This window comes from Aethalodelphis obliquidens, unplaced genomic scaffold (genome assembly GCF_003676395.1).
Source record: "Aethalodelphis obliquidens isolate GAN/ISIS:26980383/991018 unplaced genomic scaffold, ASM367639v1 scaffold11, whole genome shotgun sequence".
Taxonomy (NCBI): domain Eukaryota; kingdom Metazoa; phylum Chordata; class Mammalia; order Artiodactyla; family Delphinidae; genus Aethalodelphis; species Aethalodelphis obliquidens.
The window spans coordinates 17,855,207-17,879,615 of record NW_020837955.1 but is presented as its reverse complement, the minus strand read 5'-3'; the positions used below and the strand labels follow the sequence as shown (position 1 = coordinate 17,879,615).

Genomic DNA, 24,409 nt, shown 5'->3' with positions numbered 1-24,409 from the left:
TATATATAGTTATGTATCTCTATACATACATATATGTGTGCATATATGTACAATTTAGATATTTGTAAACACACATATATATGTTTGTGTGTATAAATTTCATGATATTCTAGAAACCTGACTTTACCCAAAAATATAGTTCAGAAAGCTTTGAGAAATGAATGGTATTCCTAGAATATCATCCTCAGTTGACCTAGTCAGCAAACTCTCTTCAATATAGGGTAATAATGTATTTTAATTAATGTAGACTTTGTCACAGATATGCTAAAGTCATCGACAGCCCTCTAGAGACGTTCAGACAGTAGCAGAAGCTTTTCTAGCTCCATTTTCCTCAGAAATAATGCAATCTTTTTGAAAATGTCGTGGTTTTCCTATAAGTAAGGAATATGTCACAATAAAATAAAATCCAGTGAAAACAGGCTTAAACCTGAATGGAATTTTTTGTCTAGGTAATGAAAGTCCAAAGGAGGACAGGGTTCAGGGCTGATCAATCCAGTGGCTTAAGGACATCATCAAAGACTCACCTGTTTCTGTTATTCAGTTCTCTCAGCTGCACAATCAGTTTCATGCTAAGTCTGGATCATCTGGGGCTTTCTTATTCATATCTAGTAAGAGACAGTAGGTCCCAAAATGTTCCACAAATCTCTCTTCATGAGTTCTTGATCTCAAATGGATTACATGCCCATCCCTGAACTGATAATGGTACCAAGGGAGGGGTATTTGTGGATTAGCTTAGCACTGAGCTCCCTGTCCAAGTCCTAGAGCCAGCTGTGGATTCAGCATCTGGCAACATATGTGAGATGCTTAGTAGAGGTGTGATACCTCAAATAAAATCATGGTATGAACCAAGAGAGGGTCTTAGGAAGTAGTCACAAAGCCCAATATAGCATCCAGCACCTGGAAATTTTATCCTGTGACTTGAAAACAAATAGGTAGAAAGATTTTAAAAATGATTTTATTATTTTTATGTTCTATTATTATAGCATTAATTGAACTCCATGGGAATGAAGAGAAATAAAATCTGCCTATTATACTATTCATTAAAAAGTTCAATTTTCCTTTAAGGTTTTATATATTTACTATTTTTAAAATATTTAAATGTAATGATAGCAGCAAAACAATTTTGCATTTTGCTTTTATTACCATTTCAATGGTTGTATCATACTCCATTAAGTGGCTCAGTGATATGTTATTTATAATTATCTATAATTTATTGCCTCTCTGTAGGACATTTAGGTTGCTTGTAATTTTTTGATGTTGTAAATAACCCAGGTAACATTTTTATGCCTGCGATTTTTTTCCTTCGAGACTCATCTATGTCAGAGTATGATTCTTCATACAGATTTATATACATTTATTCACTTATACCAGAATGAAGAAATTTGAAGCTTCTTTTTTTAAAAAATTAATTTATTATTATTTTTTGGGGTGCATTGGCTCTTCGTTGCTGTGCGCAGGCTTTCTCTGGTTGCAGCAAGCGGTGTGCGGGCTTCTCATTGCAGTGGCTTCTCTTGTTGCGGAGCACGAGCTCTAGGTGCACAGGCTTCAGTAGTTGTGGCATGCAGGCTCAGTAGTTGTGGCGCACGGGCTTAGCTGCTCCGTGGCATGTGGGATCTTTGCTCCGCGGCATGTGGGATCTTCCTGGAACAGGGATCGAATCCGTGTCCCCTGCATTGGCAGACGGATTCTTAACCACGGAGCCACCAGGGAAGTCCCTGAAGCTTCTTTTAAGATGCTGATCTTTTGAGTTTACCAACTGCTTTCATAATTTGCCTCCTGACTCAGATACTGAACTCTTCAAATAGTTTTCTTATAAGGATACCTTATAAACGTGCACAATCCTAACCATTTGGATTGACCTTTGGAAGGAGAGTCAGGTCCCTAATCAGAAGGATTTTGAGTAGTGGAGTGATATGTTAGTATAATGTAGAGCAGTGGCTAAATTCAGGGTCTTTGGAGAGAATCAGACCTGAGTTTGAATTCAAGTCTACCTCTTTGCTATCTGATCTTTGGACACATTATTTAATAACATTTTGGATTTCAGTTATCTGCATAAAATACAGATAGTTCCTACTACTTTATGAGGTTTTTTTTCAGGATTATGGGAGAAACTGTATTCAAAGCCTGGTGAATAATAAGTGTCAGTAGTAGTGATTATTGTTTTTATTCAGCAACTGTGAATTTGACCTGAAGCCAAGGGTAAAAGGCATGATATAATGTATAGGAGAATTTAGTTTCTGTCCAAGAGAAAAAACATCAGATTTCCTGTAGTGGATGTGGCCACCTGGTCTCTGAATCCCTTTCACAGCATTCTCATGCAGTCATTGTCCAGTGTCTGAAAATTTCCTGGAATGAGGCCCTCACTACACCTAAAAGGTGTTAAAGTGCTGACATACTGACATTTGATATACTGACACAAATTCTGATTCCTCCCTGCTCCTGTCCTTTCTCTGGCCTAGTGTTACCTTTTGAAGCACACAGAGCAACTCCACTCCTTCACTGGATCTTAAAGGAAGGCTCCAGGAAGGCCAGCCACTGCCCATTGCAGGAACCCCTTCCACGTGATCCTCAGCAGATGGTCCTTTGCTGACACTCTCAGGGGCAAAATGGATGTTTGTGAAGTGTGGTCCTTTTCTTAATAGGAAGCACTAATGGTTAGGAATCTCTGCCTTTTATGAAACTTAAGTTTTCCCTCCTGTAACTTCTACCTTTTGGATATAGTGCTGTCCTTAAAGCAGAACAGAATTAGTTTACTATGGAGGCAAACAGATTTGCATTTGAATCCTGGCTCCCTTAGTTGTTTACCTTGGGAAAGTGACTTCAGCCCTCTGAGACTGGGAAATAATAGCACCTAATACATAAGGTTGTTGTAGGATTAAATGAAATAAGCATGTCAAGCACTTAACATAGGGCATATATTAGGTGTTCTGAGTATCAGTGGGTATTTGACTAGGTGAAACCATTTTTCTCAGAATACATAGTCTTTACTGTCTTGGATAATAATCAGTGATGTTATGCCTCCGTAAAGGGTTGACAATCTGTTCAGAGCAATACTGATTTTGAGTGGTAGCTTTGGAGAATTGGAGAGGAGGAAAAGATATAGCCGTGACTACCACCTAGTGGCCATCTAGAGGTATAACAATTTAATCAGCAATGTCTTTAGGAAAAGTTCAGCTCACTGACCATCAGTTCTAACTGCGGCGGACCCTCAGCAGACAGAAGTTTGATTTCCAACCCATTTTCCAGATCCAGAAGAGTTGAGTCTGAGTCCTACAGATACTGAGGATGGGAATCACAGATTTGATTTAGAGAGAAGTCAAGTCATTTCTTGGAATTAATAGAGTGGAATGCGGAAATGTGAAATAATAATGCTTTCCTTTTGCTGATTTCCTCCTGGAAACGTATGATGTTGCTTGTGCCTAATCTGGGACCACTCACCGGCCTTTCTTTCCCCCAAGACTGTGGATGAACTTCAGTCCACACCAAAGCATTCCCCTTCCAGAAAGGGAATAAAATATGTTCCAAGATTTGAAAATAAAATTCTTAAAGGGAATTGCTCACAAGAGGCTGACAAATCCTACTTTAAATTTTTTGATTTAATTTTTTGATTTAAAGTTTAATTAGTGAACTGAAAAGTTACAAGAGTAATACAAAGAGTTCTTACATATATTTCACCCAGATCTCCCAAATACGAATATTTTACCATGCTTGCTTTTCCTTTATCATTCTCTCTCTCTGCCCGCCTCTTTCTCTTCACACATATACACACACAACTGTTTGAGGGTAAACTGCAGACATAATGTCCTGTTATTTCTAAATACTTTAATGTGTATTTTGTAAAAACAAGGAAATGATCAAAGTCAGGAAATTATCGATGATCCAGTACTATCATCTAATGAACAGACCTTATTACAGTTTCACCAATTATTCCACTAATAGCCTTTACAGCAAAAGAAAAAAATTATGGTCCAGGATATAATCCTAACTGGATGCACATATTGCATGTAGTTTTCATGGTTCTTTAGTATTTTAGGACAATTTCTTTGTTTTTCATGACCTGGCTAAAAAACTGAGTAACAATTCAAAATATTGACAAATTATAAAAAGTTTTATAGAATTATAAAAATTTTAAAGAAAAGACAGGAATCCATGAGTTCATACTGATATATATACATGAATAAATTAATGAGGAAGAAGGAAAAGCTCTTCCTGAAGAGAATGCCAACTAATAAATGCAGAAGGAATGATGGAATGAGAAAATCACAGCTTGACAACCTTAATAGTAATAATTAGGCAAAAGTTGTCAAAGGATGCTAAAACTAGTAAATGAAAGATTGATGAATAACAGGATATTTGCATAGTTTCCAAGTATTTCCCCACAGAATATGTATTCATTACAAAGAGAAAAATAATAATTGTATATTGAAGAAAGCTGGATGATACCACCTTAACAAGGGATCAAAGTTAATATCACCAGTAATAATACGGTTACACAATTTATGCCTCCTAATATCATGCACTGAAAAGGACACAGTCTCCTTCTTTGATATTCCTTGCCAAAAATGTATAATCTGAATTTAAACACAGAAAATATCAAACAAATCTAAATTGAGGGGCAATCTATGAAGTAAATGGCTTATACTCTTCAAATTGTGCCTTTAACCAGAAAACTTATAGCGTCCCTTGACAGCCCTACTTCAGATGTGTGTATTAGGGTGGTCAAGGGAGATCTAGTTTTTCAGGGCAAAGGCCATGTTTTATTTTGATCTGGGGATGCTCTGAGTCCCTCTCTCAGGAGACAACTGTGCCCATCAGGATGCACCAGGGCCAGAGGTGCCATGCCTACCTCCTACTCCCATGACTGCAGAGTCGCTGACTCCAAGGTCCAAGATACCACATCTCCATTGTACGATATTTGACCAGGGCCTTGGCATACGCTAGAATTTGGAGGCATTTTCCCAAGGGCATTAATAGAGGACAAATAAAAGGAAGCACTACCTGATGCAGAAGGTAGAAATTTCCTGGCTCTGGGGAGTAAGAACTAGGAAGTTAAGCTGGTTCCGGAAGAGAAAAGTGAATATTCAGAATGACGATGTCAAGAGATAATTACTGAGTGGAGTTCAGTCTTTCTGAGGTGAGTTGGGAAGAGAGAAAGAGAGCTTATAACCACAACTCTTCCCTAATGTATTCCCTGGTTTCCCCAATGCAACCGTCAGCCTCCTTAGCCAACTCTAGGGGATAGGTCCCATCCGGGTGGCATCTTTGGCCTCAGGGCAGAGGCTTTCCTGTCCCCTCTGGATAATGGAGAAGGGAACAGTGTTCAAGACACAGCCTCTTGGGTTGGTTTCTAGAGACCTATGGAATGACAAGCTCCAGCGCCTATTACTACACCAAAGTGAGGTCTGAGCTCTTCGTACATACCCCATTAGACACTGGAGTCTCCTTCCAGGCCATCAGCAGCATGGCCGACTTCTGGGATGTGAGTATGAGATCTTCTCTGTCCCTCCCCTCTTCTTCTCAATGGCCTAAAGCCTGAGGCCACAGGCCAGGGTTCAGGGATGTCAGTGGACAGTGGATAAGGCCATATCCAGAGACCAGGTCATTCCAGAATCAGGCCGAGTCAAAGGATCAGGCATGAATTAAAGGGTCAGACTAGACAGAGTTCAGGTAGTGATAGGTTAGAAATCAGGATGATAATCAGAGATTTAAGTCAGTACTTCAACTAGTATTGAGAATCAGAGGTAAGGCAGAATTTCAAACTGTATTTTAAATAAAGAATAAGGCCACATCAGGCTAAGATCTGGCCAAGGTTCATGACTCAGCTGAAGAGTCCAACAGAAGCATACTGGAGACAAGCTGGAGGGGAGTGTGGGAAAAGGTCATTCTAAGGGTAAGGGTCAGGATGAGGCTGGGTCAGGTTCAACCCAGTTCACGGTCTAGTTTGCCCAGGGCCCACTACTGGACAGTTTGTATTGGACCAAATGGTACAACAACCAGAGCCTGGGCCGCGGCTCCCACTCCTTCATCTACTATGAGAACCTGCTGCTGGGGGCTCCGAGGCTGTGGCAGCTGAGGGTCCGCAATGACTCCTGAGTGGTGCACGAGGACTTCCACGAGGACATTCTGAGCTGCCACGACGTCTACACCCCAGACAAAGAAGAACAACTCCCATTTGGTCTCCTCAGTGGCATAGCGTGAGTGAGTCCCCCCACCAGTGTCGCAGGGCTTGCCCCTCTGAGCCTGACACCATCCCAGGTTTGGGAACCACTTCCATTGAGTCTTAAGGAGCCTTGGGGTACTTGGGGGAGCTGGGGGGCATCTCTCTGAGACCCATCTGTGACTGTTTGGAGACCTTGGTCTGGGGTCACTGAGGAACAGAGAGGGTGTGTTAGCAGACAGAGCCATAGCCTCTGGACTTGTTTCCACACACAGGTCACAGTCACAGTTGCCCTACTCTGGAGGCAGTCCTGCCAGAGGAAGCATCCTTTCTTGCCCAGCATTCCCTCAGGGGTATGGAGAATGGATGAAACATTGATGCTGCCACACGAGTCATGCTTGGAAGAGTCTGACCCTTGGAACTAATAGCGGAAGGCAGAAAGGGGCCAAGGATGGATGAGGAATTAGGGAAGAAATGGGAGATGTGTGGATAAGACAGGAAGAAGGGGAAGGAAATAAGGGTCCAGGGAGGAAAGTTTGTGGACAGAACAGAAAATCATAGGGTTAAGTAGACAGGTGCAAAACTACAAGAGCAGAAGGGGTCTTTTCTGGCTTATGCGGGCCGGATGCTTCCCTTATGGGGACTACTCAGGCTGGAGTCAAAAAGTGGGCTTGGGTTTGTCATCCGTAGGCTTGGTGACAACGTGAAAATCAGGAGATTTACATTTGAGTTTCAGTTCTGCCACTAACTAGTTGGATTATCTCAGCTATCTGAGTCTTAGTTTCCTCATTTGTAAAATGTAGATAATATTTACCCTCCCCTCCTCAAATAGTTATATTAAACAAGGTAATATATGTGAAATATATTATATATATATATATATATATATATATATATATATATATATATATATGAAACTGTAAAGCCAAGACAATTATAAAGTATTGCCGTTGCCTTGGGAGACCAGCTTCTGGGGCTGGTTCAGACCTCTCTGCTCAGATGGCTTCTTCTGTGACAGATAGACCTACCACTCGCAGGATGAGCTGGGGGGCTCCTCTCACTGGGGCCAGCTCACAAGCTACAGCGGAGGTGGCTACCACCTGGACCTTCCAGGATCTCGACAGGCTAGTGCAGAGGCACTCAGGGACCTTCAGGAGGGCCTGTGGCTGGACAGGGGCAGTCGGGCGGTCTTCATTGACTTCTCAGTCTACAACGCCAACATTAATCTTTTCTGTGTTTTGAGGTGGGTCCCCGTTCCCTGCCTTCCCTCCATCCATGGCTCCTGATTCCCTTCTCCTCTGCTGGAGACCTTTCCCTAAACTTGTACCCTATGGTGGGGGTGGGGAGGGGAGGGGATGGGTAGAACTGTTCCAGCCCAGGCCCTACCAGACATCTCCCCCTCCTCCCACAGACTGGTGGTGGAGTTTCCAGCTACAGGAGGTACCATCCCATCCTGGCAAATCTGCAGTTAAGCTGATCCGCTGTGTCGGCAAGTGGGACTTCTTTATCATTGGCTGTGAGATCATCTTCTGCATCTTCATCTTCTACTACATAGTGGAGGAGAGCCTGGAGCTCCACATCCACTGGCTTCGTTACCTCAGCAGCATCTGGAACATTCTGGACCTGGTGGTCATCTTGGTGAGGGACAGATATCTTAGACTTGGGACATATGGGGTGGTGGAAGGAATCTACCCTGATAGGGGCTCCAAGTTCTTCCTTTTGGAGTCCCAAGTCCTCCTTGTGACTTCTGGTCAAATCACTGAGTAACAGCTCCCTAAACCAAAGGCTGATGTTCCCCTGGCTCAGCCCTGGAAAAATCCTGTCTCTATATCCCCTCTCCCTCTGGCTTATGATCCAGGCCCTGCTCTTTTATTTTTGTACTTGATATTAAGTTCCTCTTCTGTCTCTTGCCTTCATGACCTGTCCCCTTGACACCCCCCTGCCTTTTCTCTTCACTCCTATTAAAATTTTCTGCCTCTTCATCTTCGTCACCTTCCTATTAACAGGACACATTAATTTCTGACCAAGGCTGGGAAGTGGTGGGGGAAATAAAATTGCTTGGCTCCATTTCTCCATGGTCCTTTACAACCTACATATTTACCACTGGCCCTAAAGCCTTCTCTTGGGCTTTAAGACGTTCCCCAATCATCCTATCCTGTTCCTTTTGAACCTGAGATAGTCAACAACTCAGCAGGGAAGGATGTGGTTTTTCTCCCCACCTGCCTTACGCACCGTAGCTCACCCCTGGGACCTCACTGTTGAACTTCCCTTGAGATCCTCTTGACTCTCTGACACCCCCCGGGTCCTGTTGTAACAGCTCTCCATCGTGGATGTGGGCTTCCACATATTCCGAACCCTCGAGGTGAATCGGCTGATGGGGAAGCTTCTGCAGCAGCCAAACACGTATGCTGACTTTGAGTTCCTTGCCTTCTGGCAGACACAATACAACATGAACGCTGTCAACCTCTTCTTTGCCTGGATCAAGGTACCCTGGGATTCCTCACCCCCAGCAACACCTCAGGGCACGCGTTCTCCCTTCCTCAGGACTTGTCTCATTTTCCTTGTCTGGTGTGGCAACTCCTGTGGCCCCCTTAGGCCCCTGGGATGGACCGTTCCAGGCTTTTCTGTTTTCTTCCCTAATTGCTTGGTTCAACATGGCCCTTCCAGATATTCAAGTACATCAGCTTCAGTAAGACCATGACCCAGCTCTCCTCCACGCTGGCCCGCTGTGCCAAGGACATCCTGGGCTTCGCCGTCATGTTCTTCATCGTGTTTTTTGCCTACGCCCAGCTGGGCTACCTGCTTTTTGGGACCCAAGTGGAAAGCTTCAACACTTTCATCAAGTGCATGTGTGTGTTCTGCCCCTTCGCTCCTCCCTGGCCCCTCACCCTCCAGCTCTGTGGATGTGTGTATCCTTGGGGCAGCTGGGTATGTGGACGTGGGCGTGTCTGTGCTTAAGCATCTGTGTGAGTTCCTGGAAGCCCTGGTGTGTGTGCTCAGTGTCTTTGCACCCTGTTCTGTCTCCATCAGATTGGGTGGAGGTGCAGGGACGGGTCTGAGTTCACTGAAGAGCGGTAGGAAGGAAATTGGGATGGGGTCAGCGTTGTGGTCAGGCTCTGGGTGAGTCCCAGACCCCGGTCTCTAAGTTTCACTCAGTTCCGGATCATCCTTGGGGATTTTGACTACAATGCTATCAACAACGCCAACCGCATCCTGGGACCAGCCTACTTTTTCACCTATGTCTTCTTCGTCTTCTTTGTGCTCCTCGTGAGGGTCCCTCTGAGGGGTGGGGATTTGGGAACCTGAGGGGTGGAGACGTGGATGGCCTGCAGGGTGGGGGTTTGACCCCCCTCCATGTTGTGCACTAATGATTATGATGGGTTTCTCAAATCAAGGGTGGAGAGGTGGGGGAGGGAAGAGCTTCCGGATCTTCTGAGAGCTGGCTAATGTGTGGTCAGCACAGTTAGGCAGTTTGCACAGTATAAGGAAATCTGCAGGCTCCCTCACTAAAATCAAACCCCTATCCTCCAAGGATGGAAGGAGAAGGAAAAGTGCCTCATGAGGAGAAGAGACTGCCCCTAGAAGCTTCTCCGCCTATTCTCTAAGACTCCCCTTCCTCTGGGGATCTCTGGCTTTTTCTACTACCACTGTTTTGTATTTGCTCTCTCTCCCTGCCAACCATGAAAGATCTGGGTTTGATTTTTATCAGGAAAGCCAGTGTGTTTCTTTATTTGATCAGTGGATGGGGATACAGACATGGATTGGGGATGGATGGTAAAGAGAGCACAATTTTACTCTCACCGTGGAAAGTTTCTGGCTTCAGTGACTGGTGGACTCTTACATGGAGGGGGTCTGTGGCATATGTTGGGGTATCTTTGTGGTCGTTACTGCAGCAGTTGAGTGAGGACACCCGGTTGATGAGGGAGCATGACCCATCTGTAACAGAATTATGCTGAAAGGCTGGGCTCTGGGGACCCAGAGATGTGGGGATTAGTGGGCTGCAGAGCTGGGGCTGAAACCACTGGCCCTTTTAGAACATGTGTCTGGGACATTAATAGGGTCAATGGGCTCAATGCTGTTAATGGGTCTGGGAGTAAGGACCCCAGTCCCTGTTTTATCCTCCAGAATATGTTTCTGGCCATCATCAATGACACATACTCAGAGGTCAAAGAGGAGTTGGCTGGACAGAAGGATGAGCTACAGCTTTCGGACCTCCTGAAACAGGTGACTACTTAGTCTCCTTGAGCCACACATGTGCATCAGGGCCCAGGTCCAAGGCTCTGTGTCCTGGTCTGTGCCTGACTGGTTGGGGCCTGTGCCCATGTGTGCCTTCAGCTTATCCCTGGGATCCTGTCACCCTGTGGGTGGGCGTGGGAGTAAGAGATGAAGAGGAGGCTGTGGGAACTGGTGCCTGTTTCCTTTCCCCTTCCATGGCTACAACAAGGCCCTCCTGAGGCTGCATCTGAGGAAGGAGCAGGTTTCAGACGTGCAGAAGGTCCTGCAGGGTGGGGAGCAGAAGATCCAGTTTGAGGATTTCACCAACACCTTGAAGGAGTGAGCACCCAGAGATCCAACCTTCCCTGACATTGGTCTGTAAGTCCTTGACCCTCAAGCATACATCCTTTGCCTATAAGCCTCTGACCTTGGACAGTGGGCCTTTGACCTTGGCTTACAGGCCTTTGACCTTGGTTTATAGGTCTCTGATCCTGACCTTCAGAACTGTGCCCTTGGTTTAAAGGACTCTGACAATGTTCTATGATATTCTGGACCTTGTTGAACAACTCTTAGGACTAGTGTAATAATGATACCCTAATCATCATATACATCCCTCATTCCCAACTAAGATCAGCATAAAACTCTGATCTTACTTCTATGCTCCCCCACAAACACAGGTCTATTTCCTTAGCCATCCTCTCCCTGCTTCCCAGTTAAACATATTAACAAGCATTGAACAAATATATTGTGAGCACCAGCTGTGAGCCAGGCACACAGTTGAATGAGACAAAGTCTTTGTCCTCCAGGAGTTCATAGAGTCTGTAAGCAAATAAACAGAATCACTGAACAAGTTCCACAATAGAAGTAACTAGAAGAGAGGGAGCATGGGGTAATAAAAGCATATACAAAGGCAAAGAGGTATGAAATTGAGCAACATACACAGGAGTAATAAGTAGCTGAGCATTGCAAGGTATCAGATGAAAGGTCGGGCAGAGCAGATGAGGCCAGAGAAATGGGCTAAGGTCACACTGGGAAAAGCCTTGAACACCACTACTCTATTCAAAGAATAGGGTGCCCAGGAGGGATTTTAAGCAGGGAAGGGGTATATTTAGTCTTGTACTTTAGAAAGGTTAATTACTCTAATTGCATTATGAAGGTTGGATTTCAGGGGAAGGGAAGACCATAGGGCAGGGGGTGTCGGGGAGAGGGCAGGTTATCTGGAGGCAAAGAGATTTCGCAGTAATTCCTTTAGGAGATCATGAGGGCCTGAACCTAGTCAGCAGGAGTCAGGGAAGGAAGAAATAGATTCAAGTGATTTCTTGGGGGGTCAAATCGCTACATCTTGGATATCCTGGCTTTCTCGTGTGGCCCCCTTCTTTCCTAGAGAGCAAGGCTCTTGCCAGAGTCTAGCAAAAAAGAGTGGGGAGTCCATAACGGAAAGCTCCCAGCCACGGCAGGTCAGAAGTCATTTCACCACCATGTTCTCCTCAGGCTGGGGCACATAGAGCATGAGATCACTGAGCTCACGGCTGCCTTCACCAGGTTTGACTAAGATGGGAATCACATCCTGGATGAGAAAGAGCAGGAAGAAATGCGGCAGGACCTGGAGGAGGAAAGGGTTAGCCTGGCTGGTGGACAGGCTACAAGGAAACTGCTCAACCTACCCTCCCTGCCAGCACACCTGGAACACAAGCCCAAACTGGAAGTCCTCTGACAGATGGGCAGGAAAGAGCTCTCTAGAATAGTGGTTCTCAAACTGCTGCATATTAGAACGCCCCAGAGAGCTTTAAAAAAATCCTCATGCTCAGGCCACACACCCTAGACCAGAATCTCTGGGGGAGTTGGGAGGCCCAGCCATCAGTCCTTTTTACAACCCCCCAGGTGACTGCAGTGCATAGCCAAGGTTGATCACCATTGCTCTAAAACGTCGTCTTAGGGAGAAAAGGACCAATTGTCTGAGAATCCCTGACAATTCCTTCTGAGCAGCTGCCTCTTCCTTGGGGTTCTCCAACTCTGATCCTTAGCTGCCCCTGCTATGCCTGCTTCATCCCTATCCAGTATAGACCAAAAAGCCAAGGGTAAAAGGAACAGTTCCAGGACACTGTCCGTGCTCTCCCAAACGGAGTTGGCTTCTAGTGAGAGCCTCATTCATCAATGCTTCAAGGAGCTTGTGTTTTGTTTCTTGTGGAGGTGATTCTCTCCCAGAGGTTAGGCCAGCTTTGTGTTCAGCATGACCATTCTGATTCTGTTGTCTCCAGAGTCTGAGAGGGAAGGGGAATAGCAAGCACTGGAGCCCGAAGCCCGGTCCCGCGAGCCCGGTAGAGCAGGTGATGGAGCAGGACCTGATGGCTTCCCAGTCGTCTTCTCTCTGCTCTCTGACCTCCTGATCAGGTGGCCCTCACCGCTGAGACTGAGAACCTGCACCGGTCCACTGTGAGTAGCCCACCAGGCGAGTCGAGTCCAGAGGCTGCCAAAGCAGGTGGCTGGGTTTCAGGAGAAGAATTCTACATGTACGTGCAGCCCGGGGGCCCGGGGCTGACTGTGTTTATGCCATCCTACCTCGAGCTTCTTTCCACAACCTTCCAATTCCCTGTACTACCCCAGGGAAAACCCCTCTCCCCCTTTAATTCTCCTGACAAGGCTGGGCCTTACCTTCCTTGCTCCCATCCAGACACATACTCTTCTGTACCCCCATCCCTGGAATCACCCAGCCCTCCACACACATATTTCTGCTCCCTTGGTCTCTCTCAAATCTTGCACAGGCTCACAAGGAGAGTTGTGCAGCTGGAGACTGTCCTGGAAGGAGTCATGACCCAGATGGATGCCATGGGCTCAAAGCTGCCGATGCTGGAGAAGAAAGGGCAGCTGGCTCCCTTTCCAGGCATGGTGAGTGATCTCTCACCTGGATCCTCTCGGCTCCCACAGTTGAACTCTACCAGCTTTTCCACTCAGTGGGTAGAGGCAAAACATTTTTGAAAGACCAATGTTTCAGGCTCCTGGGGCAACATGTTCCCAGTAGTCAGTGAATCGTGGAGGTGGGGGTTGGAGGGAAGACCTGAAGTTGGTTGCTCTGGCCTTGAGGGCAGCCTTAGCCTCTAGGACAGTGTCTGGGGTTGGAGAAACAGATCCAGGTAAAAGGAAAAGTGGGACACAAACTCCTCCTCCAAATGACCTGTCACTTTTTCTTCCAACAGCGGGAACAAGGCATTTGGGAGCACCTGCAGGCAGCCCCAGCTGTGACTCCAGCCCCCTGGGGACTCCAGGGCGGGCAGGAGAGTGGTGGGGGAGGGATCCTAAAGCATCAGACAGCAGGCTCCTCTGTCACCACCTCCCCATAAGCCCCCTCAGCACACGCCCTCCACTTCTAGAGCAGCGGGTCCCACCACTGCTGCTGCTGAGTCCCGCCCTGTGCCTGGCCTTCTGAGCCAACGTTTCTGTGTGTAACTCTGTGAAATACTTCCCGCTGGGCCTCTCACTCCCTGTGCTCTGAACTCTGCTGTGATGATTTTTTTTAAAGTCAATAAAAAAAAATAAAGGGAAGGAGGGTAATAACTTTCCTAAGCATCTGGATAGCCATGATTTGTGAAAAAAGTAGAAGCTGAGAGAACAGCAATATCTAGATGTCTTCCTACTTGCCAGTGAACCTTTTCCTCTGTGCATCTAGAGATCTACTGCCAGTACCCATAGGGTTCATGTCTTCCCTATAGGGTTTCCCTGTGAAAGAGAAGGGGAAGCCAGAGAGGACACTTTCTCTTCTGGGGAGAGTACAATGTTGCAGAGGAGTTGCAGTGGTGACCTCCCCTAGCCTTCCCCAGCAAAGTCCAGGAAGATGGGCTTCCCTGGTGGCGCAGTGGTTGACAGTCTGCCTGCCGATGCAGGGGACATGGGTTCGTGCCCCGGTCTGGGAAGATCCCACATGCCGCGGAGTGGCTAGGCCCGTGAGCCATGGCCGCTGAGCCTGCGCATCCGGAGCCTGTGCTCCGCAACGGGAGAGGCCACAGCAGTGAGAGGCCTGCGTACCGCAAAAAAAAAAAAAAAGTCCAGGAAGACTCAGTGGAAGAGCCTACCTCCAGACATGTCACTGAACACTGAGGGGGCTGTAAACCAGGACAGAGATGGAGCCTGAGGAGAAGCTGGCAAAGAAATGACCTCAGGATTCCAAGATATTTGGATAAAATGTGGGGGACTCTGACTCTCTTCCATAGGACAATGTGGGTTTGCCTGGTGATTATCAATAAAAATCCTTAGGAAAACCAGGACTTTGCACTTGCTTCGGGGACTGCAGGGGAAAGAAGAGAGTCCGGAACTGTGAACCATCCTTGTACCTGGGCTGGAGAAAGCTCATCCCTGCTGGGAGGTGTAGAGTTGAGGCAGTGACAATGTGAAGAAGCTGGCTGCCCCAGGAGTTCTGAAAGAAAAATTTCTGACTCATAGGAATAGTTTGAAATAGTGGACACTACCATTGGAGGGAGTGGAGACAGTGACCTAGGGAGGCCTGGTCCTTAGAGTGAAGAGATTATGGTGTGTGTGTTTGTGTGTGCATGTGTGCGCTGTTGGGTGTGGGCAGTGAGAGTGCAGATGGAGGATAAGTAGGAATAAGACAAAAAACTCCTACACCAAGATTCTGGATGTATAGGCCTGCATCCTGAGACCTGATATCTATCCCCTCTCTCTGCCCCTATGACCTTTATCCCTCCCTCATTCTGCACCTTCCATTGCTCTCCAGTTTCTTTTTTCATCCATTCCCTTCACCCACCTGCATTCTCCCATCCCATCAAATACAATCTATACACCCAGAAGTCTTGTGAAACAGCTGAATGCAATTAAGATAACCAGAGTGTATCCTCAGTCCTAAAAAATTATGATCTAAGCTTTCTTCAAGAAAGGCTGTTTCCGGACCTCCCTGGTGGAGCAGTGGTTAAGAATCCGCCTGCCAGTGCAGGGGACACGGGTTCGAGCCCTGGTCTGGAAGATCCCACATGCTACGGAGTAACTAAGCCTGTGTGCCACAACTACCGAGCCTGTGCTCTAGAGCCTGCGAGCCACAACTACTGAAGCCCACAAGCCTAGAGCTCATGCTCCGCAAGAAGAGAAGCCACAGCAATGAGAAGCCCATGCACCATAATGATGAGTAGCCCCCACTCGCTGCAACTAGAAAAGGCCCATGCGCAGCAACAAGGACCCAACACAGCCAAAAGTAAATAAACAAAGAAACGCTGTATCAACCCAAGAGATGTAGGTGCCAGACTGAAGTTTGGGAAAAAAGGTCCAATGAGCCGATATTAACCTAGGACATAGGAAGGGAGAGTATTTCGGCTCAGGTATAATGCCCGAAGGTTTCCCAGAGCCTAGATGAGACTATCTTCAAAAGCAAGGATTCCTTGAGCAGTCTTTCAGTGACTAATAGCAGCCGGGGTGAGGATTCTCTGGGGAGGGGCTAACTTGTCTTCGGTCATTTTAGTCAGCAGGCCGCACTGGGCTCGACCCATCCCAGAGAGGTCTTACTAGGCTAGTGATTCCGCCAGGGAGTGGCCGCAGAATTGAGCGCATCCTTTGTTCCAGACATCGGACTCTTGGCATCTGATCGACTCACGAAGCTTATTTTAGCTTCAAATTCGGCTTGGTGCCTACGCTTGGCTATCACTCATTCCTTGCGGTATGGCTTAGCCCAGAAGCGCAGAATCACAGGGCAATGAACTCCGGGCGGGGAGGGCGGGGCACGCCCGGCGCGCATGCGCAGGCATCCCAGAACCAGAAGCAGCACGGGGCCGGGCATGGCGGCGGCGGCCGAGGGTGTCCCAGAGACCCACCGCGAGGAGCCCGTTCGGGGTATGCGGAGTGGATGGGGACGAAGTGTCCAGTGGGAGGCCTGGGGCTCTGGGTTACGGGCCCGAGGTGCCTGGCGGGAGCGGGCAGGTCGGAGGGGCGCGCCTGTGTGTACGCGTGTTTGTCCTGTCAGGGCGACTGAGAAGGTTTGGCCGCGGGGTAGAGTGTGAGCTGAGGCCGGTGCAAGGGAGCAGAGTTGGCGTGTCAGGTGGGGCAGGGACGAAGTGAGGGACTCGAAATTACGGCGCATGGAGAATGGAGCCGATTTGATGCAATGAGGACAGGTGGAGGGATGTAGGGAGAGGCGTCTGTGGCTAGATTAGGACCAGGGCAGGGCGGGACCCTTACTCATTCTCTTTTGATCCAGATGATGCCGCCGTGGAGACCGCTGAGGAAGCAAAGGAGCCCGCTGAGGCTGACATCACTGAACTCTGCCGGGACATGTTCTCCAAGATGGCAACTTACCTGACTGGGGAACTGACGGGTGAGGCGGGGTCCGGGTTGATTCCGCTAGTTCCAGGCACCACTCGCTGGAGCTGGGGTTTGGCCCCGGTAGGCCTGTGAGGTGCTTTAGCAGCGTCAGTCTGCGGCTCCCTCCCTAACCCCACACACCTCGAAACATGCCTGGTGGAAGTTTGGGGAGGTCAAGAATGAGTAGGAAAGAAGTCCATTCGTTCCCTGGAGAAATTCACGAATTACTTTCAGCAACACAGGATAAACAACGAGGTCCTACTGCATAGCACAGAGAACTATATTCAATAGCCTATGATAAACCATAATGGAAAGTAATGTAAAGAAAAAAGAATGTATATATACGTATAGCTGAATCACTTTGCTGTACAGCAGTGATTAACACAACACTGTAAATCAACTGTACTTGAATAAAAAAAATTCGGTACAGAAACACATAAGAATACTTAATACAGCCCTGCAGGCCTCCGTAGTGTAGACTGAGGCTGAGAAAACAAAAAAGAATTCATCAAGAAGTGCTCCTTTGGGGGAGGTGCATTTTGAACAGGGCTGTAAAGCGATTGATTGGCCAAAAAGTGGGAAACGACTGGTGAGTGAGGTGGTATAAGCAAGCAGTTTGTTGGCTAAGCAGGTGTATTTACGAGGTTACAGGGAAATGGGGAGTGACCTGCAGATTTAAGGATCTATTAGGTTCGTCTCTCCCACCCTTTGGGACATGATTAATTTTTTGGTCCAGTGTGTATTTCCAGGTGAACACATGACCCATGTGTGGAGGAGGATCTAAAAAATGAAGTCTGGTCCAGTGTGGCTTTTCATAAAGGCTGTTATGTTGTTTCACTTCCCCAGGAAGTTGCTGTGAGCTAAATGTATGAACCAGAATGTATGGGAAAATGCTTGGTGCAGAACAGGAGGGGTTGAGTCTCCAACAGCCTATTTATTTGTTTGTTCATTTCTGAGAAAAAGAAACCAAGCAACAAAATCTAGATTTTTTTTTTTTTTGGCTTTTCTTTAAAAATTCCAAAGATTTGGCAGTAGTAGTCCCCCATTCTTGCAAGGCTCTAATTGGCTAGAGTTGGGCATTGTCTCCTTTAAATGGACCAGCGCTGTGCAGTTTGTCCCCAACTACTCCCTGTTTTCTCCCTTTAACTGAGACCTGGTGTCAGTTGCCATTTATTACTGTTCTTACTGTTGTTTTTTTAGTAGTGGTACAGAAATGGTTTTCTGTACCAATGTCTATCAAAATTGGTAAAGTAAATGATAGACTAAGACTAAGAGGATCATAGGTTCCAAGAAGTGGGAGAGTGTATTTCTTTGTAGAGGTGAGTAATCTTGCATTTAAAATGCAAACACCTGGCTTGCTTCACTCATTTACATAATGTTGTTGGCTCCTGGGTATTTGAGTGTGTGACCCTTGTTTGAGAGAGACTCATTTGATAGCAGTGAGAGTATGGATATGGAGGAGACACAGAAGAGCAATATTTCAGATGAAAAGTAACCGTCTGTGACAGAGTGATGGTAAAAGGAATGGGGAGGGGAGCATGGATGCAAGAACATTACAGAAGTGGAATTTATAGGACTTGTTGAAGTGGGTGTTAAGGGATGGGAGCAGCTTAAGATGTGTCTGCAGTTTTAAGCCTGGGTGGTGTCATCAGCCAAAATAGGCAGGTTGGAAAGAGGAACCATGTTTAGTGTGAAAATAATATTTTCAGTTTTGACTTGGCTGATTTTAGTTATTACTGGGACACTCAGGTGACTGTTATCAAGACATCCAGGTGACTTCAACATGTGAATCCAGAGCTCAGAGAGTGTTCAGAGCAGGAGAAACAGATTTGGAAGTCACCTGCATAGCAGAGTGAGTTGAGGCTGTGCAGAATGAGACTACCAGGGAAGACCATAGAGGTAGGTAAGAGGACCTGGACTAAAATCTCACGGAATGCCTGTACTGGGCAATTAATTTGTTTTTATTAACAGTACTTAAAGTCCCTAGGTTTCCAAATGATTTATTACAAAATGAATTTTAAGTGGATTGTAATTTCCCTATGATTGTCATTCTTACCTATACAGATACTTTTTTGAGTTTGAAAGGAAGCTAGCATAACCCTGGGAATGCCCATGGAAATGTGCCACCCATGTAAACATCAGCCATGTGTCACAGCTGAGGGAAAGTTGAGAACTGATAGTTAAGGGGGTTAGATGAGAAGAGATCTGGTATAGAAACTCAAAAAGAGCAGTTAGAAAATGCTATAGCAGCCGAGGGAAATGAGTGTTTCATGAAGAGAGAGAGATCAGTAGTGTCAGATGTTATGGAGAGGCCCAGGAGTATAATAACTGAGAAAAGGCCATGGATTTGGTGGTTCAGAGAGCACTGATGACCTTGGAGCTTGTCATTTTTCTGGGTGGTGGGGACAGAGACCAGACTGGAAGGGTTTACATGAGTGAATGGTGAGGAGTAGGAAGCAGTGAGTGTAAGCTACTCTTTCAGAAGGGTTAGCAGTGAAGCTCCTTTGCTTTACTGAGCAAATGATGTAGGTGTACAATAGAGGGAGTGCTTTTGGGCTGGAGGAAACCGGAATATATTTCTAGATAGAGAGGAAGGTGCCAGGATGGAGAGAGAGTTTGGAAGGGCAAGGGAAAGGAGATACTGAAGCGAGGCCCTGAAGAGGTAGAAGGGTTGGGATCGGCGCACAGGAGGAGGAGCTGTCGTGGCGAGAACAGGAACGCTTCTGCCTCTTGAGAAGACACTGGGGTACAGAGAAGTTTGGAAGTGAGGCAGAAAGATTGAGGCAGTTTATGTAAGTGGGCTTGGCTTTTGGGAAAGTTGGAGTAAAGGCCATTTGCTTTGAGTAGGGATGGGGAAGGGAATTGAGGATGTGAGAAGCAGGCAAATGGTTTGGAAGCCAGTGTATAAAATGGAGTACAGAATCACAAGTAATAAACGAGTTGCTAAGAAGTGTTGAGGTCCTAGTTGACTTTATATGTATTTTGATATATATATGTATTTACGCTGCAGTCTGCCAAATTATATGTTTTCATGTTGTAGAAGTACCAAGACTGTTTCACCTCCCTTTTCTTGGTACATGAGTTTATCATTTTCCTTTCTAACTAAGATCCTGAAGCTTCTGGATTTTATTTGGTTTAAATAGTTTGCTGATTGTTGCCTGAATTTCTACTTAGACATTTAGAGTACATAGGCTGAGTATAAATGTCATAGATCAAAAGTGGCCTGCTTCTTTGACAATCCCTAGGTCCTGCCTTGAACTACCATTTGGTAGTTAATTCCGCATTCTAGTTATCTAAAAAGATCTTAAAGGCATCACATCTTCTGTTTTTTTTTTTTCTTCTGTTTGTTTTAAAGCCACCAGTGAAGACTATAAGCTTCTGGAAAATATGAATAAACTAACCAGCCTGAAGTATCTTGAAATGAAAGATATTGCTATAAACATTAGTAGAAACTTAAAGGACTTAAACCAGAAGTGTAAGTAATAATTTTTTACAATTAAACGTGTTTGTATTTAATGTTCTTTTGTGCTTGGGGCAGTGGAGAAGGGAAGGGAACATGGCCCCTGTCCTCAGGGAGCTCATTTTCTAAAAGTGAATTAGAAAATTAAGGTGAATTTCTTCCATTGTGAGGATTCGCATGCTTTGGTGGTATGGTTATTTCTGCTTCTGAATCTTGATTTGATCTGTTTATTCCTGGAAAAACAGTGAATTAATTTAACAGTGAAACCTATAAAGGACTGCTTTATAAACAGAAAACCAGAACATCTATAATTGGAAAATGCTGCTTTAGACTGTAGAATATATTTCCCCATTGACTTATACTTGTGTTCCCTGTCTTTAGAGCTCTCCTTCTTGGTCTGGGAGTACCCAAGAAACCGAATCAGTAACGTAAAGATTGCTTGAGGAGCAAGGAATTTAAGAGAGGAAAACCAGTAGATGAGAGAGACTTAACTTTGTTTAGGTCACCATCATACCTGATCAGCTAGCTACTGTCTTCTACGGCGTCTGCCTGCTAGTGATCAGAATCATGTCACTCCACCCACTCTGTCTGAGGCAGAGCTGGAGAGACACTAGCATGCTTACTTTCCACTTTTTTCTGCACTCCTTGTGGATGTTGTATAAACCTGTGGTCTGTCTTTGTTTTTAAAGATGCTGGACTACAGCCTTATCTGGATCAGATCAATGTAATTGAGGAGCAGGTAGCAGCTCTTGAGCAGGCAGCCTACAAGTTGGATGCGTATTCAAAAAAACTGGGTAACCATTTTTATTTCTGTTTTGATTTGATGAGTACCCTCCTGCCAGTATGACCTTATATAATAAGATGGTTAACATTTATGATGTGCCTACCGTGATCTATTTTAATCTTCACAAAACCTCTTGAAAGTAACTTTTTATTAGTGACAATAATAAAATAACATTTCCTGAGTACTTAATGATATATCAGGCACTGTTCTTAATATTTTGCGTCTGTTATGTTTTTTATCCTTCAGTCTCTGAGGTAAGTACATGATTTTTATCCCCATTCTGTTGAAGAGGAAACTGTGGTTGAAGGGGTTATAACTTGCTTAAGGACACAAAGCTAGTATATAGAAGAGCTGTATTTCAAACTAGGTCTGATTGATTACAAAGCTCAAGCTCTTTATCGTGGTTCAGCAGGCTGAAGCATCGTTAATAACGTAGGTACATGTCTTAAGAAACAGAGTAGTCAATCAAGGCTTTCTTGAAGGGTTACTTTTCCTTTAAGGAGGAAACTGGCACTAGTACTGATGCCTTGTTAATTGACTCTGGCTCTTATATCTATGATTAAAAATAATGCAGTTGTTTTTAGCCTAGATATAATTTACTGATTATTTTATTTTTATCATTGACAGTAGTTGACTACTTCAAAAGATTGGTTTGTAGCAGACTGAGACATGCGTGGCAGTTAGCAGTTTCATTGTCCACAATTAAATTTACTAAATGGTGACTGTGAACTTTAGAAGGCCTTGTGCCAGATGCTTTCAAGGTTTTAAAGAAAAAGGGAATCCATAACATTGAGGTTTATTTGATGGTCTTTTAAATTTCTGTATCTTTCAAAATTGTTTTCCTAGAGTGAGGGGTAGGGATAAGAAAATAAAAGGTGAAATATACTTCTTGAAAGTCCCAGTCTGGCTCTCAGAGGGTGCCTGGGACAGAGCCTGGAGAGGCAATTTCCTGTGCTTTGTAGGGCTTCTGGTGGCTCAAGTGCCAGGAGGTCTGCTTAACCCTGGTGGAGCATCTGACCAGGTACTGTTGATAGGGTTAGAGCTTAGGGAACTCATGTTAGGTGCTCAGTTCTGTGTGTGTATATTTGACTCCTTAAGTTGTGCACATTGATTATATTTGGACAGATATCCAAATATCTGTCCTTAGCTAATAGGAGAGTTGCCATATAGGTATGCCTATAATTTGGATACAGTTTGGACAGCTAAGAGGACTGAAGTTAATAGATATTTTTTAATGTAATAGACGTTTTTGAATTTACCTAGAAATGCTAACTGAAAAGTATCTTTGTAAGAGCCAATTTTAAAAGGTATAACTTCTTCTCCCTCTCCCCCCTACAGAAGCCAAATACAAGAAGCTGGAGAAGCGATGAAAAACTTATTCCTGTGGGACAAAGTCTTTTTTAATGTGGGAAGAATGTTTTGTAAGACCTGAATCTTGAGGCTGATGAATTGTCAAATCTCCTCAAAAGGCAGCTATGCTGGTTGTCCCAGAAACTTCACAACATTGGAGTAAACTGAAGGACTGTGGCTACTCCTGGAAGAACTTCTTCTGAGTCAGAATCCCTCAAAAACTCACGCTTATAACTCCTTACCTTTTACTTGAATGCTTCATCATCCATTCAGGACAGAGACTCTCTCAAATTTGCATAAACCTGGACTTGCCAGTAGAATCAAATGAGCAGGCCTGTTTTCCCTGGTAGCAGTTGATTACTACATTATTTTCTCAAATGGTTGGTTTTTGAGTTACTGCGTAACTGGTTGTTTTTTTCTATTAAGGATGTAATGTATTGCTAACAAGATTCTAAATTTAAAAAGGAAAACAAAACAGTCTTGTTCTGGACAGTTTGTCACCTTGTGAATGTCAGTAATTTACATTTCCATAACATTGCAAATAACAGAAAATCTTAAAACAATTTCAGGCCAAGTCTTCTAGACTGAAGAGAAACAGTGAAAGGAGTGTTGTTGCAATAGTTTGGTGTATGTGATGGGCCCCTCCTGTCTGTTCTGTGTATGAGTCAGATGGCTGGGGATGGATATCATCTTGGCATGTGCTCCCTTTTGGAGATATAAGGACAGGATGTGTACGTGTGTGTACGTGTTAGGTGGGGAGGTAGGGCTGCCACTCGGGCTGCTACTCATTAAATAAAGCATTTTTATAAAATATTTTCCTACTGTGTCTGCAGGGTCAGTGGGGGCTCGCAGGGACCTGTTTTCCTTTCAGACTAAAGACATCAGTGGATGGAGGATACTGACTGACCAGTCTAGTTTGGAAGACAGTCAACCAAATCCAGAGTTGGGTGTTAGTGGTTAGGAAGGTGCCTGAGGTCCCCAATTCCATCTCCAAAAGAGTTCTTAATTCTGTTTTTGTCATTTCCCACCATTTAAGTTCTAGTCCACCATCATTTATCCCCTTCTTCTCTGGACTATTGCTGTGGTCTTACCTTACATATCCCTCCAACCTGCAGTCCAGGCTGCTGGCAGACCAATCTTTCTAAAATGTAAACTGGCCACATTTCTCCTGCTTAGATTTCTTTCATGACTTCTCCTGGCCTCTTTGAAAAAGCCAGACTTTTTAAACTTAGAAACCAAACTTTTAATAAGTATTTCGTATTTTGTGTTTCTGAGGGTGAACTAGTCTAATGTAATTCTCTTTGGCTCTTTATTAAACTTTCTATAACTTTTTCATTTGAAAAAGATTTGAAGCATTTAGCCAGATACACATCCTGACACAAACTAGCATTTTGAAATTGATATACATAAAGTGGACAACATCCCCAATTATATTTATGATATAGGGTTCTCCCAAGATAGAGCTGAAATTACCAGTTTTAATCTTTCATTCTATTAATGTAGTATATTACATTTATTGATTTGTGTGTGTTGAATCATCTTTGCATCCCAGGGGTAAATCCCAATTGATCATGGCATATGTCTTTTAATGTGCTGTTGAGTTTGGTTTGCTAGTATCTTGAGAATTTTTACATCTATATTCATCAGGGATATTGGCCGGTAGTTTTCTTTTCAGTATCCTTATCTGGCTTTGGTATCAGGGTAATGCTCACCTCATAAGATGAGTTTGGGAGTGTTCCCTCTTCAATTTTTTTGGAAGAGTTTGAGAAAGATCAGCATTAATTCTTTTTCTTGGGGGGGGCATTAATTCTTTACGTGTTTGTTAGAATTCACCAGTGAAACCATTTGATCCTGGGCTTTTCTTTGTTGGGAGGTTTTGATTACTGATTCAAAATCGTTACCTATTATTGACTTGTTCAGATTTTTTCTTCATGACTCAATCTTGGTAGGTTACATATCTCTAGGAATGTATCCATTTCTTCTAGGTTGTCCAATTTGTTGGCAGATAATTGCTTCCATAGTCTTTGTCTTTCTGTAGTCTTCTCTTTCATTCATAACTTTATTTATTTGAGTCCTAATTTCTTTTTGTCTTGGTTAGTCCAGCTAAAGTTTTGTCAGTTTTGTTTATCTTTTCCAAACCAACTCT

General features: G+C 44.8%; 2 protein-coding genes across 2 annotated transcripts in view; both read left to right on the top strand.

The window, feature by feature from the left end:
* Positions 1–14,290, top strand: part of PKD2L1 (polycystin 2 like 1, transient receptor potential cation channel) — a 36,307-nt gene extending 22,017 nt beyond the window's left edge. The window contains 14 exon segments of the mRNA XM_027112317.1: positions 5,352–5,479; positions 5,941–6,194; positions 7,176–7,400; positions 7,569–7,619; positions 7,621–7,795; positions 8,475–8,642; positions 8,825–9,006; positions 9,304–9,424; positions 10,283–10,381; positions 10,590–10,711; positions 11,864–11,990; positions 12,764–12,882; positions 13,135–13,258; positions 13,567–14,290. Coding sequence (XP_026968118.1) covers positions 5,352–5,479; positions 5,941–6,194; positions 7,176–7,400; positions 7,569–7,619; positions 7,621–7,795; positions 8,475–8,642; positions 8,825–9,006; positions 9,304–9,424; positions 10,283–10,381; positions 10,590–10,711; positions 11,864–11,990; positions 12,764–12,882; positions 13,135–13,258; positions 13,567–13,710 — 2,039 coding nt within the window. The 3' untranslated portion in view covers positions 13,711–14,290.
* Positions 14,291–16,075: 1,785 nt separating this feature from the next.
* BLOC1S2 (biogenesis of lysosomal organelles complex 1 subunit 2) lies at positions 16,076–23,077 on the top strand. Its single transcript, XM_027112316.1, has 5 exons — positions 16,076–16,201; positions 16,566–16,682; positions 20,025–20,144; positions 20,819–20,923; positions 22,252–23,077. The coding sequence occupies exons 1-5, from the start codon at positions 16,105–16,107 to the stop codon at positions 22,281–22,283; spliced, it is 471 nt and encodes a 156-aa protein (XP_026968117.1). The 5' UTR covers positions 16,076–16,104; the 3' UTR covers positions 22,284–23,077.
* Positions 23,078–24,409: the final 1,332 nt, after the last annotated feature.